The sequence below is a fragment of the Nyctibius grandis genome, chromosome 7 (assembly GCF_013368605.1).
Source record: "Nyctibius grandis isolate bNycGra1 chromosome 7, bNycGra1.pri, whole genome shotgun sequence".
Lineage (NCBI taxonomy): Eukaryota > Metazoa > Chordata > Aves > Nyctibiiformes > Nyctibiidae > Nyctibius > Nyctibius grandis.
In genome coordinates this window covers 138,292-152,724 of record NC_090664.1, presented here as the reverse complement: position 1 = coordinate 152,724, position 14,433 = coordinate 138,292, and the positions used below count along the sequence as shown (strand labels likewise).

Here is a 14,433-nt window from a genome sequence, read left to right as displayed (position 1 = left end):
CAAAATATATTTAACAATCTACATGTTTTGAAGCGTGTGGGACCCTAGAATAATTTGTTCAGCCTCCTAGCTAGAAATCATACTCTTTTTTTGGTTTAGGAAGTAAGACTGCTTAAACTTCCAAGCAGATCCTGATATATTTTTTACCATAGGAATTAGGACATTTTATGTACTTTATCTAGCTAGTAGACAATATTTTGGCACCCCTTCATTGTGCCTTTTAAATGTATTTTTGTTGAAAATAGATAAAAGATGCCTTTTTAACAAAATAAGGATAAGAATGAGAACAACTGTGCTCGTTATTTGATCACTGATTTTCATGAGTATCTTTAATTTTGTTTGGTGTTTGTATATTTTAATTTAGTCGCTTTTTTTCTAATGAATAAAACTGATTTGCAGCTAAATGTGTGTTACTTTCTGCTAATCAAGAAAACACATTCATTTGAAGTTGTTGATTAAATTAGTTTCTTGGCCTGCCAATTTTAACAATTCTAAAGTTGATTTTGAACACTTTGATTTAAATTAATGTATACTACAAAATCCAAGTTCACTAGCAGCTTTATGAATATCGCAAATTTTCAGTGTTCTTGTCTCTCCTTTCTTGTTTTCTAGTTAGCAAACTAGATTTTTTTTTTAAGAAGCAAAACTGGAAAGTAAATCCAGTTCACATTCATACATGACAATCAGGCAGTTTTTCATTCCCGTTACCTAGCCCAAGAGTTGGCAGTCAGAAGAGAATAACGTGAAATAAATTGCAATTTTTGTCAAGTTAATTCTCTTTGTATGTTGTTTGTTATTAGGAATTGAAGATAATAATGTTTTAGCATCCAGTTTGGAGAACTGACTATGGGTGAGAAAATAATAAAATTACATTCATTTAACAACAGCAACAACGAAAAAGAAACCCCCCAGTTCTTCCCATTTCTAACTGACGAACAAATCCTAACCTTGTCAGGATGTGTTTAAATACAGGGAGTTCATGTTTAGTTGATGGAGCAGGCATAGCATCATTTGTGTTTTGTCAGCTTTGAAAGTTTCCTGTATGGCCCTGAAAGTTTCAAAAGAACAGCAAAAAAGTGGTTTGCAGTGAAACTTAATATCTTGTTGGTTTTTTTTCTTTTTTATTTCTTGTTTAAGTTCCCTGTCCCACTCCTAGAACTAGCATTGCAGTAGAAGTAAGCGATGCTACTACTGCCCCAATCCAAAATTCTCCACAAGAGATTCATGCTTGAAAAAGGTGAGTAGAAAAATAACATTATGGGATGGTGGTATCTTTGGAGTTTTAGCCTGGAGTCTGTGGCAAAGTCAACTTTCTTCTCCATCCTTCCATAATTATAACAGGAAAGCAGTTCCTATAGTGTGCAAGTTATTTTAAAAACATATTTGCAGAACTTCAGATGTAAGAGTTAAGCAAGATGCTTAGTCTCCTCTTTTATTTTCCCCAGTGTATAAAAGGGATAATGATTTCTTCTTCCTTCTCAGTCTACTTTTTATACTCGGGTTGCAAGTTTTTTGGACCGCCAGTACTTTTTTAGTTAGGCACTATCTGCTACTACATAAAAAAAAGTAATTTTAGAATATGTTGTTTATATAGCCAAACTGTGTTGGTATAATGTTGAAATGAAATATTTTGGGAATAAACATAAACTTTCTTTTTTTTCTGCAAAAGAGTTTTTTAAAAAACTTTGTTCTTGTTCTAGGCTAAAAATATGTGCTCAAGTCAGCAGGATATGGAGTCAACATTGAAAGAGCTCATTTACACTGAATCTGATCTTATCATAACACCAATCATTGACAATCCAAAGGTATAACAAAATAAAATGTAAGATTCAGGAACTTGTGGGTGAGGCTATTTTTGCAGATAAATCTTTAATCAGGGTGAAACTTCTTTCCTGTATTTTATAATTCTCATTTTAAAGCAGTTCCACCCAGTCCTCTGGCAAGCTCTCATGTGATTTTTTGGTAGTCTTTTATAATCCTATTGTGTTGCTAATTGGGAGAACTGAGTTATTTTGGGATTGAATACTAATATTAAATAATGTCTTACCAGAAAGAGAAACTACTAAATGGTGTGTTCGGTGCTTGTGTAGATTTGTTTTCTGATAACTTGCTTTGATGTCTATTACTTAAATGAACACAAAACTGAATGTGTTTTGGTATACTCAAAACAAGGCCGTCTATGAAGCCTGCTAGATTAGGAGTCACACCTTGACAGAATAACTAAACTTTAGACGGTGATGGCTGATGAGAAGCTCAACGTGAGCTGGCAATGTGCACTTGCAGCCCAGAAGGCCAACTGTGTCCTGGGCTGCATCAAAAGCAGCGTGGCCAGCAGGGCGAGGGAGGTGATTCTGCCCCTCTACTCCGCTCTCGTGAGACCCCACCTGGAGTACTGCGTCCAGCTCTGGGGCCCCCAACATCAGAAGGACACGGAGCTGTTGGAGCGAGTCCAGAGGAGGGTCACAGAGATGATGAGAGGGCTGGAGCCCTCTGCCTATGGAGACAGGCTGAGAGAGTTGGGGCTGTTCAGCCTGGAGAAGAGAAGGCTCTGGGGAGACCTTCTAGCACCTTCCAGTGCCTGAAGGGGGCCTACAGGAAAGTGGGAGAGGGGCTTTTTACAAGGGCATGGAGTGATAGGATGAGGGGAACGGTTTTTAAACTGAAAGAGGGGAGATTGAGATTAGATATTCAGGAAGAAATTCTTTACTGTGAGGGTAGGTGAGACACTGGAACAGGTTGCCCAGAGAAGCTGTGGCTGCCCCGTCCGTGGCAGTGTTTAAGGCCAGGTTGGATGGGGCTTTGGGCAGCCTGGTCTAGTGGCAGGTGTCCCTGCCTGTGGCAGGGGGGTTGGAACTAGATGATCTTTAAGGTCCCTTCCAACTGAACCATTCTGTGATTCTATGATAATTATTTCTAATAAATATGAACTTATTTTCTCTCGAAAAGAGGACCTGAAGTTACAAGAAATGTCCATCCAATTTCTGTCATATGGATTCTAATGCGATAACAGTTGTGAGGAGTCTCTTGAGCAGAGACTGACGCTTGTTGACAGTAAAGGGGAGACCAAAAAAAAGAATCAGAGCTCTGCACTGCAATGACAATGTAATGTGCCTGCATGGACACATGTGTAGTGTTGGTAGAAGGAGTGATAAGCAAGAACCCCTTTAGTCTTCCTTTTATTTCTGTGCCAAAAAAAAAAAGGAAATGATTTTAGCAACTTTACTCAGTAAGTGGCCGATGCAGAGAATGCAACATTTTTAATTGGAAGTGAGCATCTAGCTCATTAAGACTGTCTTACAGCTTTTAGTTGATGTATTGCTTTATTATAACAATGTTTTGTTTGTTTTAATTCAATTCCTAACACTCTCAAAAATTAAAATCTTATACAGCTAGATAGAGTAACTACCCAACAATACTGTTTTAATGTGTTTGGGGTGAGGGACGTTGTTGCCGTGGAGAATTTCAAAGGTAATGATGCATTTGAATGCACCTCTGTAAATGCCTCAGTTCTATCTCAGGACTCTGACACAAAGCCTTAGCCCTTCACTGCTTCTCTTCTTACTGCAAGTATAAGAGATAAGATTAGGGGAAGTGTACGTATTAATGTGCACGTGGAGACTAACCTCCTTACTGTGCAATGCTAGATCAGAATTAATGCAAAACAGCCTGCTAAATTCCAGGGACATGTAGTCAGAGTTATTGCATACTTGGCAATCTTCACACTAAAGGATGATACTGACACCTGGTGAAGCTGAAGAGCTTGCAATTTAATCTCCTGGAAAGGGATTTACTAGATGCTGGCAGAATTTTAAAAGCTGAAATGTCGGCTTATATTGTAAAATTTCCCTGTGTTCTGCAGCTTTGTGGAATTGAAGACCTTTTTAGAAAATAACTCTCTAGTTACACCTAGGCTTCATCTGTCAAAGGCTAAATTCCAGAATACAGTTACCTTGTTTGTAGGCTTTAGTTACTGAAAATCACACTCAAATGCTCAGTCACTGGCAGTCATCCAACTTCAGGATGTACCAGAAAATGATGTGTTGTGGCAAAAAACCGCCATACCTTATGAATGAGTAGTTGGTGAGAATATTACGTATTCTAGAATGATCTAGTGTATATATATGTGTTTACTGTATGACAATGAATTGCTAAAACATTTCATGAGGTCTCAGCTGCGTATTCCTTTCTGTAGCTTTTGAAACCCAAATGCAAATATTTTTCCACTTACAAGCAAGATAAAAATGTAAACTGAAAAAATCCTATCATTTTGTATTCCCATTTAAAAAAAATCACTTCAATGGACGTTCTAACAATGTAATTATATTAAAACCACGGAGTTAAATCTCAAATATCTGTGTGGAAGAAATACATACCAGAAAACAATGGGAAATGCCTCAGTAATGAGCAGTGGTTTGTACACCCATCCTGTACAATTTGTGCATATTTGTGTTTTCACGTTCAGCTACTTAGAGATTTCTGGAAATGTATTAAAACTAGTTGTTATGTTTGTTTATTTTTCCAGATAATGAAGCAGGTGCCAGTTAGATTTGACTTGAAAACTTTACGTATACCAACATATTCAGGTATGGTTCTGTTGAAGTTGTTAAAACTTAAGTCCTGCGTATGATGGTGCAACTCGCTGTCACAAGATTTGTACCCTCCCTTTGTAGATGATGAGCTGTCAGAGCTGGAGAACTCGTCACTTTTCTGAAACTGAAGCTGTATATGTAACGTTTTTAGCTAGACCAATTTTGAGGAGACTTTTCAAGTGCTAGCAGTTATATGCCCTTCCTTTCTCTTCTGCCTTCTTCAGTTACAAGCCCATGCCCAAAAGCTTTTAAGATGACAGTCAACACTGTTTTAGTGTGGGAAAATCAGCATATTTTTCCCCTGTGTTATTTTGTAAACAACTGAGATATAACTGAAATATTCAACCAAATAGATTAAAATTTGACAAAGGTAGAGAAGCAAATGAAAACAAGACCTTAAAACGTGCAGTGTTGATTAGCTGTGATACTAGGCAGCCTTACCAGACCCACCTTTGATCATGAAATGTTGCAGGAATCATGTCCCAAAAGATAGTGTGGAGTTGTTTGGGATTTTTTTTGTTGTTGCTGTTGTTTTTAATGTCTCAAAAGGCTGCTGTTATTTCTGAAAACAAAAGGCTACTCATTGTCATGAGTAACGTTTCTTCCCCTGGAAAATTTCCTGTAGTCTATTTAAGGAAATAGTATTACACTTTACTGTGCTTGAAGAGGGATGTCAGTCAGATATGGAGTCCTTCTAGGATTCACATAGGACCTCTTCCTAGACACAGAAGTTCCTTTTTTCTTTCTATAAAGTATGCATTTTGGAGAGTTAATTTGTTGAAGAAATTTTATAGTTGGAAGGAACACAATGTCCCCCAGTCTCCCAATCACGACTGTAATAGCAGCAAATATTTTTATTTGGCTAACATCCTAGGCAAAAATGATCAGATTTAAGTGCTTAAGGGGGTGGTATTTTATTTCATATTGCATTTAGCTAAATTATCACACTGATGTTCTGATATGTTTAACTGTTGTTGTCTGTATTCATTTAATATGGGACTGTTCTTTGCTGTTTAACACTTTCAGGATTGTAGCTTTTTTCTGGACAACTTTCTGATTGTTTTTGAAGGTACTAAATTGGATGCTGCTTGTCAATAATGATTAAAGACAGTATGGAAAAATTAAGATAAATACCTGAAAACCCAAACTCTTTTCACCTTTACTAATGTAAATTATAATTGCCTTCATTAGTACGTATTGTTACGTAAGTGTAAAATTGGAGTAAAAGACGGAAGGCGTGCTCTTAAATATTCTGTGCTGGAACATATCAGGATGGCAAATAAGTTATTTATTAATAACTAACCAAAACTGAGGGAATGTATGGCTGCTAGAGTGAAGTTATCCATTGAGACTGATAAGGAAGTTCTTGAAAATTCTCTATTCATGTACAGTGGTCAGTGAATTGAACCACAGGATTTATGTTAATTGTCCTAATGACTTGACTTCTTTGTGTTCCTCCTGAAGTCATCTATGCTCTGATACTACTGAGGCTTAACTAGATGGATACCTGCCTGTATGAATAACTAAACACATTTTCGATTTATTGATACTGAGGAGATTTCACTGACTTTCATTAGGTTTTGCCTCAAATTTACTCTAATGAAACTGCACTTTCTTATTAAGAATTAGTAGTGATTAAGGACAGCTACTACCTTTCCTAAATATAATGCCAAGAAACGTTTACTTAAATGAAGTCCAAGGACTTAGCAGGGTTGCACTTTCAGAAATGTTTTGAAGCTTTTATTGCTACATTTTTATGCTTTGTTTTTCTTCTTTTTTGATTTCTATAATCTTCAGACATGAATTATAACATGTTTGTTTAATATTTTAAGTATTAAAATTGTAATTAGATCAAAACTTTGGAACTTATCTGTTCGTGTTGATGTTACTTTCTAGTATGTTAAAGCAACATCAAAGATCCATTGTCTTTTACTTGTTTGCTTCTTATGGTTAGCTGAGAAGTGATCATCTATGACAGACATGGACTGGAATGACTTCTTGCAACGAATGTGTTCCCTGCTTGATTCTGCTGAGAAGAATACAGGAGCAGCACGTTCTAAACTGAACTTATTGGACTATCTGTGTACTGTGGCTGTCCACAAGGAAGTTGCAAGCAGGCTAATTAGCTCTCAGCTGGTAAATAATAAATCTTTGAAGAAATCAGCATGGTTTACATACTTGCCATTGTAACAAAAATCAGGTCTTTTAGTTATATTTCAAGAAATCATTGCTGTACGGACAAAAATAATATGGCAAATTAAGTACACGATAACGAAAAAAATTACTAAATTCCACGTCAGAGATTTTTAAAAGAGCTGAGGGAAACTAATTCTTTCTCTTAGATTTCAGATATGTTTACATATAGATTTGTTGTATTAATAAAAAGATTGGGGTAAAACCTAATCTTGATGGAGAGTGTGAAATAACGTATGATGAAATGTTAGTCTTCGTAAATCATTAAGTGACCTAGAAGACTGAAAAAAGTCCATGTTTGAATTGTTAAATCAATTTTATTTGGCCCTACGTCTGTGAAGAATAGCAAGAAAATCTTTCTAAAGAACATACAGTAAAACTTTCATTAAACTCCACTTCAGAGTGAGCATGCTCTCTCAGGAGTCTCATTTCAGTATATACCTAAATGGTGGTTTCACCTTTCAAGAACTGTTTTCTACCAGACAAACAATTTTGCTCGTATCCTCTGTAGCGGTTTAACATGTTTCTCAGTATTGCATGTGCAGAAGAGAAATACTTATTTTTCCCATTATATAAAAGCGTCACAGAGGCTATTCTGAGGTGTGCGCTTTTCAGTTTATTTAATAAAAAGTAAACCGCTGCCTTCTCCTGCGTTTCTACTAATGCACCTAAGTCATATTCTGACACATGTCATCACTGGAGAGAGAGATATTAAGGGCGAAATTGCACTGCCAGAAAAATTCAATGAGGAACATTCAGGTTGGAAGCAATGGTAGGTTTTATGCCATAGAATTCTTGTGAAAACAGGAAACAGAATTGCTGGAAGGTGTATTCCATTATCACTGGAGAATTTCTTTGGGGACAATAATCCAATAACTGAATTGCCAATTAATAGAACCTTTTAGAAGTGAGTTAGTAATTATGCAGTTTGGTTCTTAAGTGGCTGATTATGTGTGCTAGCAGTCCATTCATTATTCTAGTATTTGCCAACTATTTTTGTCCATTCTCACAAAATACATTTCATTTATTAAGTACTTGTTGGGTAATACTATATGATGATCTCTGTGTTTGTAGATGAAAGTATCAGGTTTTTTTCTCTCTATAGTGTTATTCATAAAAAAAAATGGTTTTTTTTAACACACAGGTATATGTTTAGGAGTTTAGTTTAAAGCAAGAATATAGAAAGAAATTGTATTTTAACTCAGCCTTTTCTTTTTTTTAACCAATGTTCGGACAATATCTACAGTATTTGTCTACGATAATACTTTTTGCAAATGTTATCCAGATAAGTTTTTATGAAATTACTGATATTTTGATTTTTTTGTTTATCATTGCAACATATCAGGTCACTGAAAATCACTAATGTTTATTTATCTTCTTTCAACTATAGTTTCCTATATTGATTCAGCAGCTGCGTGCAGCCGCCAATTGGGATATGTAAGTAACAATTATTTAAAATTAATTTTTTCAAAGATGAAATTATTACTGAATTTTATTAAAGATATTCTTTAACAGTGTATTTGAGGAGTGTTTTAGCCTGTCAGACTGCTGTGATACCTGACTGGCAGTATGATGGTGTATATAACATTGAATTTTTTCATCATTGAATTCATATATTGCTATTTCACAGGACCAAAGATTATAGAAAATCTCTAAAATTTTATCTAGAAGTTATATAATTTAGTGTATCAAATAGTGTTACTTAAAAATCACTGATTAAACCAAGCCATACCATAATAGTAGTAAAATAACTGTAATAGTACCTTTTTAAATGCCTATCAGAAATATTTCAAGGTGATAGTGCCCTCTGCTGTTTGTTTCATAAATGTTGATTATTTTAGTCAAGTTTTTCTTTAATGAAACATTTAAAACTGATTTTCTGATACACATTTCATATCTGTTTTGTCAGCTATACTGAAAAGTTTAACATGATCTATAAGGGTTTTCCGTGTTCTAAGAAAACTGAACGTGCGCATGACTCGTGAGTAAGACTGTAACAAACTAAAGAATCTTCATTCTTCAGTGCTAAAGGAAAGAAATGTTTTCATGCATGAATTTATTGCTAAATTGAGCTGAAATACTGAAATAATTTGATGATACAAAGAAAATAGAAATAAGAAGAAAATCTGAGCTGTAAATAGCACATCAACTATTTTCTGCCCTTAGCAATCTGTGTAAAATATGAACAAGACATCATTGTTTTTGTTATATTTTGAAGTAGTTTTTCTGCACTTACAAAAAATTTATTTGATATGAAGACGGGCCAAAGTTGCTCGAGTGATTGGTTTACTGGCGTTACACACATCTGAACTTGGAGAAAATGTACCTGTTTCTGAGGTAACTTTCCTTTTTTTTTTTTTTTGTTAATGCTTTTACTATTTGTGTCAGAAATTTTCACAGCTTTTTTTTTTTTGAACCCTGCTTTAGTTTTTCTCGTTTGTGTAAATGGGAATATAATTAATTCAATTAATTAAATGTATAAACTTCTGAGTTTATTCTACGTAGTTTTGGTTCTGATCTTTACTAACCTGTGGCAGAACTACCCCCCATGATAAAACTCTAGCCTTTTTCCTTCTTTTCAGAAAATTAAGTAGTCACTGTCATACTTCTTGCACGTGTTTGTGTAACAAGAAGAAAGTGTTGACGTATTTGGTTATCCTGAAATGTAATTATTATAACTAGTATAAAAAAAGTATCATTTATTCTTAGAAATACTTTTTTCCAAAAAGTAATTGAGATGGGACTTGTTTGAGATTCCTCACAGTTCTTGAAGTATGTATGTAATGAAGGCAAGTAATTTTCTTTGGAGAAGAAAACTTTTTTAATCCTTTTTAAATTTTTCATGCTCAGTAGTTGACTTAAAGCAGAGACTGATTAGACAAAGTGATCTTACTGCCCTTTTTTGCATGTGACATGCACACAAATTGTGTAAACTTGACAGAATCTGCTATTTAATATCTGTTTAAAGGTGAATGTGACATTATTTCTACTTCATGAGGTGAAATCAGGATTCGAATGTAATGGGTGTTTGAACATGAAAATTAACTGCTGAACACATGTAGCAAATATGTCTCCATACTGTGCAAATCTCGTGTGCAGGAAGATGTAGTTACTGGTTAATAGCTGACATTTTAACAGTGCAGGTAAGGATTTTTTTGTTGTTTTAAGTCTCTCTGGTTTCTTCTTAATTAGTATTAACAATGGTGATGATTATCTTGCTATGTTGCTTAACACTTCAGTTCTGTAGTGAAAGCTGAACTCAAACCATCATTGTTATTAATTTTCATTATCACTTTCTGGCTCCATTATTATGTGAATTAAAATTAATTTTTATATACATTCATTGGGAAAATAAGGATTTATTTTTTGAATTAACAAATCTGAGTTATCATACTGTTCAAAAGGCATCTACTGTGCTTGCTGTAATGACATTCATTCCAAGATTTTTCTCCCAAAGTAATATCTCTGAATTTAAAAAATTTTAGAATGCTTACACAAAATGAAAATGAAGAAAAAAATGGAATCCTAATATTTTCATGTCTTCAAATTTATTTTTGCATATGTAATCTAAAATCAGATAACTGTAGGCAGTGCACAAAACTTGATAGTTCATTTATAGGAAAAGTAGGAAGGAGTAATTTAGCAATTTCTAACCGACAGAGTCGTGTTCCCCTCTGCTCCTCCCAAAGGAACTAGATGAACCTGTGAGTTTGTTGAACATTCTTGTGGACTGTCAGCTACTGTATGTTGTGTGACACTTTAAAAAAAAAACAAAACCAAAAAAACCCCACCAAACCCAAACAAACCTTTACACCAGCATTATATACTGTATTGAAATATAATACTGTAATTTATCCCCTTGTATGAGCCAGCTGATGCTACAGCTGAAGTTTTGTGGTGGCTGCTGTGATTTAGGAAATGTCAAAACCAAGCTGTAGCCAGTCAGAACAACGTCATCTAAAATGACTTTGTGTGATCCAGGTCTTACAGACTGAAGACGTGTAAGTGATCTATCTATTGGTAGTTGTTCCTCTAGTTTGTTTTCTCCTCCACTCCTAGTAGCTTCTAATACTGTTTGCTTTTTTGACCCCTATTAGACAGAGGTGACCTCTCTGTAGAACTATCTCCTCTAGCCCCAAAATTTTGTTCCCACTGAGTCAGTTCAGAGCTTGTGAAGATGTGATTCTGGCGTTATTTTTGCCCGCTATGTGTACCATGCTCTGTACACCACGTTTTCTTTCCAAGTGTTATCACTCAGTCACAGCTCCTTTGCAATTCTTGGTACCTCATCATGCCTCATCCAGTTATTTGTGATTTCTTTTGTACTTTTAAAGTACCATGGGACCTAGTAGAGACTTGTGTGGGCCACGACTGCTGGCCCTTACACGGTAAAATCTGGCTCTGCATTTCTACCCTCTACTGTCTTTTACCCCGTTATACATTTATTTAAGGATAATTCCTCTATCTTTGAGATTGTATCTGCACAACTAACCTTTGTGGTGGTGTTGTTTAAATGATTTGTTAAATAGTAGTAACGTTAAGTCCTGAAGAAGCAGAAAAACTTTAGGAAAGAAAAGAAGCCTCATCCTCGTTTTACAGGCTAAAGTAACTTTCACATACTGTATGCCAGGTGTCTTTAATTTGTTGGGTTTTGAAGAATTAATAGTTTTCCCATTTTTAAAATTTTTTTTAAGAAGTTCCTATTCAGGTAATTGGTGAACAGCATTTTTTTCGAATGTAACCACCAGAGGTCACTGAAACACAAGAATACAATGCAAGTAAACTACTATTTTACAGACTAGACCAAGATGTAACTGTGGAACTGTGTACTATCTTTATTCTGCTGATGTATTCTAATATGTCGGTCATATTAGAAAAAAACTATAATAAATGAATACTTATACCTGTGAATTCACTTGCAGTTGATCTATTTTGAGTTAAGTATTTTTTAGGGGAATACTGCATTGATTAGAAAAAATGAGACTGATCTTAGAATACAGTGGGGAAATTGATCTGTATATTTTTCTTCACATTCTTATATTGAAGATGAAGACATTTTATGTGTAATTTCTTCTATCTGGCAATTGCAACAAAAGTTATTGATAGGTCACTCTTTTTTTCCTTAGAAATGTGTTTTTTTTTTCCCCATGGCATTGCCCTTTACAAATCAGAAACATCTTTTTCTCTTCTATATTTCTAGTTATCTTAGGAGAACACCTAAATGTGAAAGTTTTATCTTTGTGTTTAGGTTTTGAAACTGGTTCTTAAGGAACTAGATTCTATGAAAAAAAGATTCTTTCCAGGATTCTTGGCAAGAAAATCTGCTTATTATTCATCTTACAGAAAGAAAAATTCTTCCCAAGTTAGGGAGGCTTGCTTCCTTGTATGTCTGATTTGTCTTATTTATTAAAAGAAGGTATTGTTCTTTCCTCTCTGTGAACAGATTGGGCCTTCTGCCATCTGGGACACAGGCACTCTGATGTGAAATTTCAGACTCGGTCTTTTATTTTAGTAAGAGATGATGGAGGAACTTCACAGAGTGCCTTCGTGCCGGGGAGCCGTGTCCTTCTCTGTCTGATGGGAGACCAGCCTCCTCCACCTGTTGAGTCTCTCTCTGCTTGTCCTTTTGGAGGCAAAAATCTAGTCCTTTTCCTCACCTCTTTTAAATTTGCTAATGGCGAATATCAGTCTCACACTATGACCTAAGCAGCTGTGCCTGGTTTTTTTTACAGACCTGGGTCCCCTGCTCTACAGAGTGTTTGAAGGGCTCAGAAACCTGCTACAGCCTTCACCCTGCAGGTTTCTTTGCAAGGCCTTTGGCTTATGGAATTCCATGGCCAAATTAAAAAAGTAAATATCCCCTGAAGAACGACAGCATATTAGAATATCTCTGTAATGCTGATCTCTAGGATGTGATTCCTCTGTCAGAGCAATGGAGTATCCTGATTTCTGTTTTCACCCAAATTGAAACTCCATATAATTTGAGCCTTTTCATTTCTGATTTTTTCAAGTACAATCTGGTTGTTGTTTTCTACAGTTGCAAAGCAGCTGCATCATTGCAGGTGCAGTTTTCTGACCCGTAACCTCGTATGTAGACTCTGGCTAGTCTGATTGTATCTACTTTGATCTAGGTCTACAGTTTTGTTGTCATTCAAATTCTTACAGAATGCCACTTTGAAGTCATTTTCCCAGCTTCTCTCTCTGGTAACTCCTATTTCTAGGTCTATCCACATGTACCCATATTGTAAGGAGATTCAAATAAAAATGGTTTCATTTGGCCATTTTTCCCTATTTAGTATTAATGTTGTTTTTATTGTAAAATAATCTTTTGAGTCTGCTCACAAATGATCATAATTTTGTGTATGTTTGTTTATTTCATCCAAGGGTACTTTCCATACCTCTTATGTGAACGAAAAAAACAAACCAAACCAACCAAAAAAACCCACAAAACCCAAAAAACTCCACCCCAATTAAAAAAAAAAAATCTGTAAGCAGGGCACAGAAGCTGTAGCAGAGTGTGTGCATGAATACTTACACATGTGCACACACAGAGATGTGTACTGTTTTGTAAAATTATTATTTTAAAACCTTAAAATTATCTTTCTGGCATAATCAGGATTGTCACTTAATACTTGGTAACAGTGTGAGGAGATTCCATTAGTTTTTTTTGAGTGACTTTTAGGAAGCTTTCAACCTCTATAATAATTTCTTCAATTTATTTTCAACAACCTGTCTACTGCGTGTAACTTACATACCTGCTGGGAGCACATGGGAGGAAAACAAACAAAGATCAACATTTCTCAGGTAAATGAGCCTCTGGTGGCACAAACTCATGGTGTGTTTGAGAAAAGTTCTTCCAAGTTAATAAACAGAAAATGTAAATATAATTAATAACAATGAATCTGTCAAACGTGGCAGTTCTGGATTGTTGGAGAAAATATAAAGACCTTTTATCATAATTGTAGGAAAATTCTTTTTTTCCCCCCTTCAAAAACTTAATTTCATCGATGCAATTAATTGGGCTTGCTTTATGTTTGAAGTCTAAACCAAGCTGGTAGTAGAAAACAAGGAAATTCTCAGCTGGGGAACGGAAAACTTACATTGCTGATTGCAGGATTCAGTAACTTTTTGCAGTTTTCTTAGATTCATTGCCTGACCAAAGCAAAAACTGTACCCTTTTCAAAGACATTTAATTGACACTGTTTTCGTAGTCCATTGAATTTACTCTATTTTCTTTGAGACATGAAATAGTACATTTTTTCATTCAAATGACATCAGTGATGCTGCCAGTGTGTCTTTTTGCAATAGTCTTCAATTTAGTTAGTTCTTATGATAGTAAAAATACTGTGGGGTTTTTTTTCTACAAGTCTGTTATTTTGGGGATAATGAATTTTTTATTCCTTCTAAATTGGTGTTATGAAACACGGAGTCGATGTTCTCCTTCAGCTACTTCTATCATAAATACAAGAGTGACCTGGACTGTCGTGAGCTTCAGAGGAAGCTTGTTAAGGGAGAATTAAGGCTGACATATATTTGGGGAAAAGCCAGACCCTAAATTCACATCCATGTAAAGACTTTAGAAAATCAGTGGGCATCCAGATACTGACTGAGAGTTAAGAGGGAAAGCAGCTTCCCATCAAATGTTTTGGTA

At 35.2% G+C, this 14,433-nt stretch overlaps 1 protein-coding gene across 1 annotated transcript in view; it reads left to right on the top strand.

The window, feature by feature from the left end:
• LOC137665745 (serine/threonine-protein kinase ULK4-like) overlaps nt 1–9,834 on the top strand; it is a 29,919-nt gene extending 20,085 nt beyond the window's left edge. The window contains 4 exon segments of the mRNA XM_068405123.1: nt 6,544–6,725; nt 8,173–8,219; nt 9,041–9,119; nt 9,751–9,834. Coding sequence (XP_068261224.1) covers nt 6,544–6,725; nt 8,173–8,219; nt 9,041–9,119; nt 9,751–9,834 — 392 coding nt within the window.
• The last annotated feature ends 4,599 nt before the right edge of the window (nt 9,835–14,433 follow it).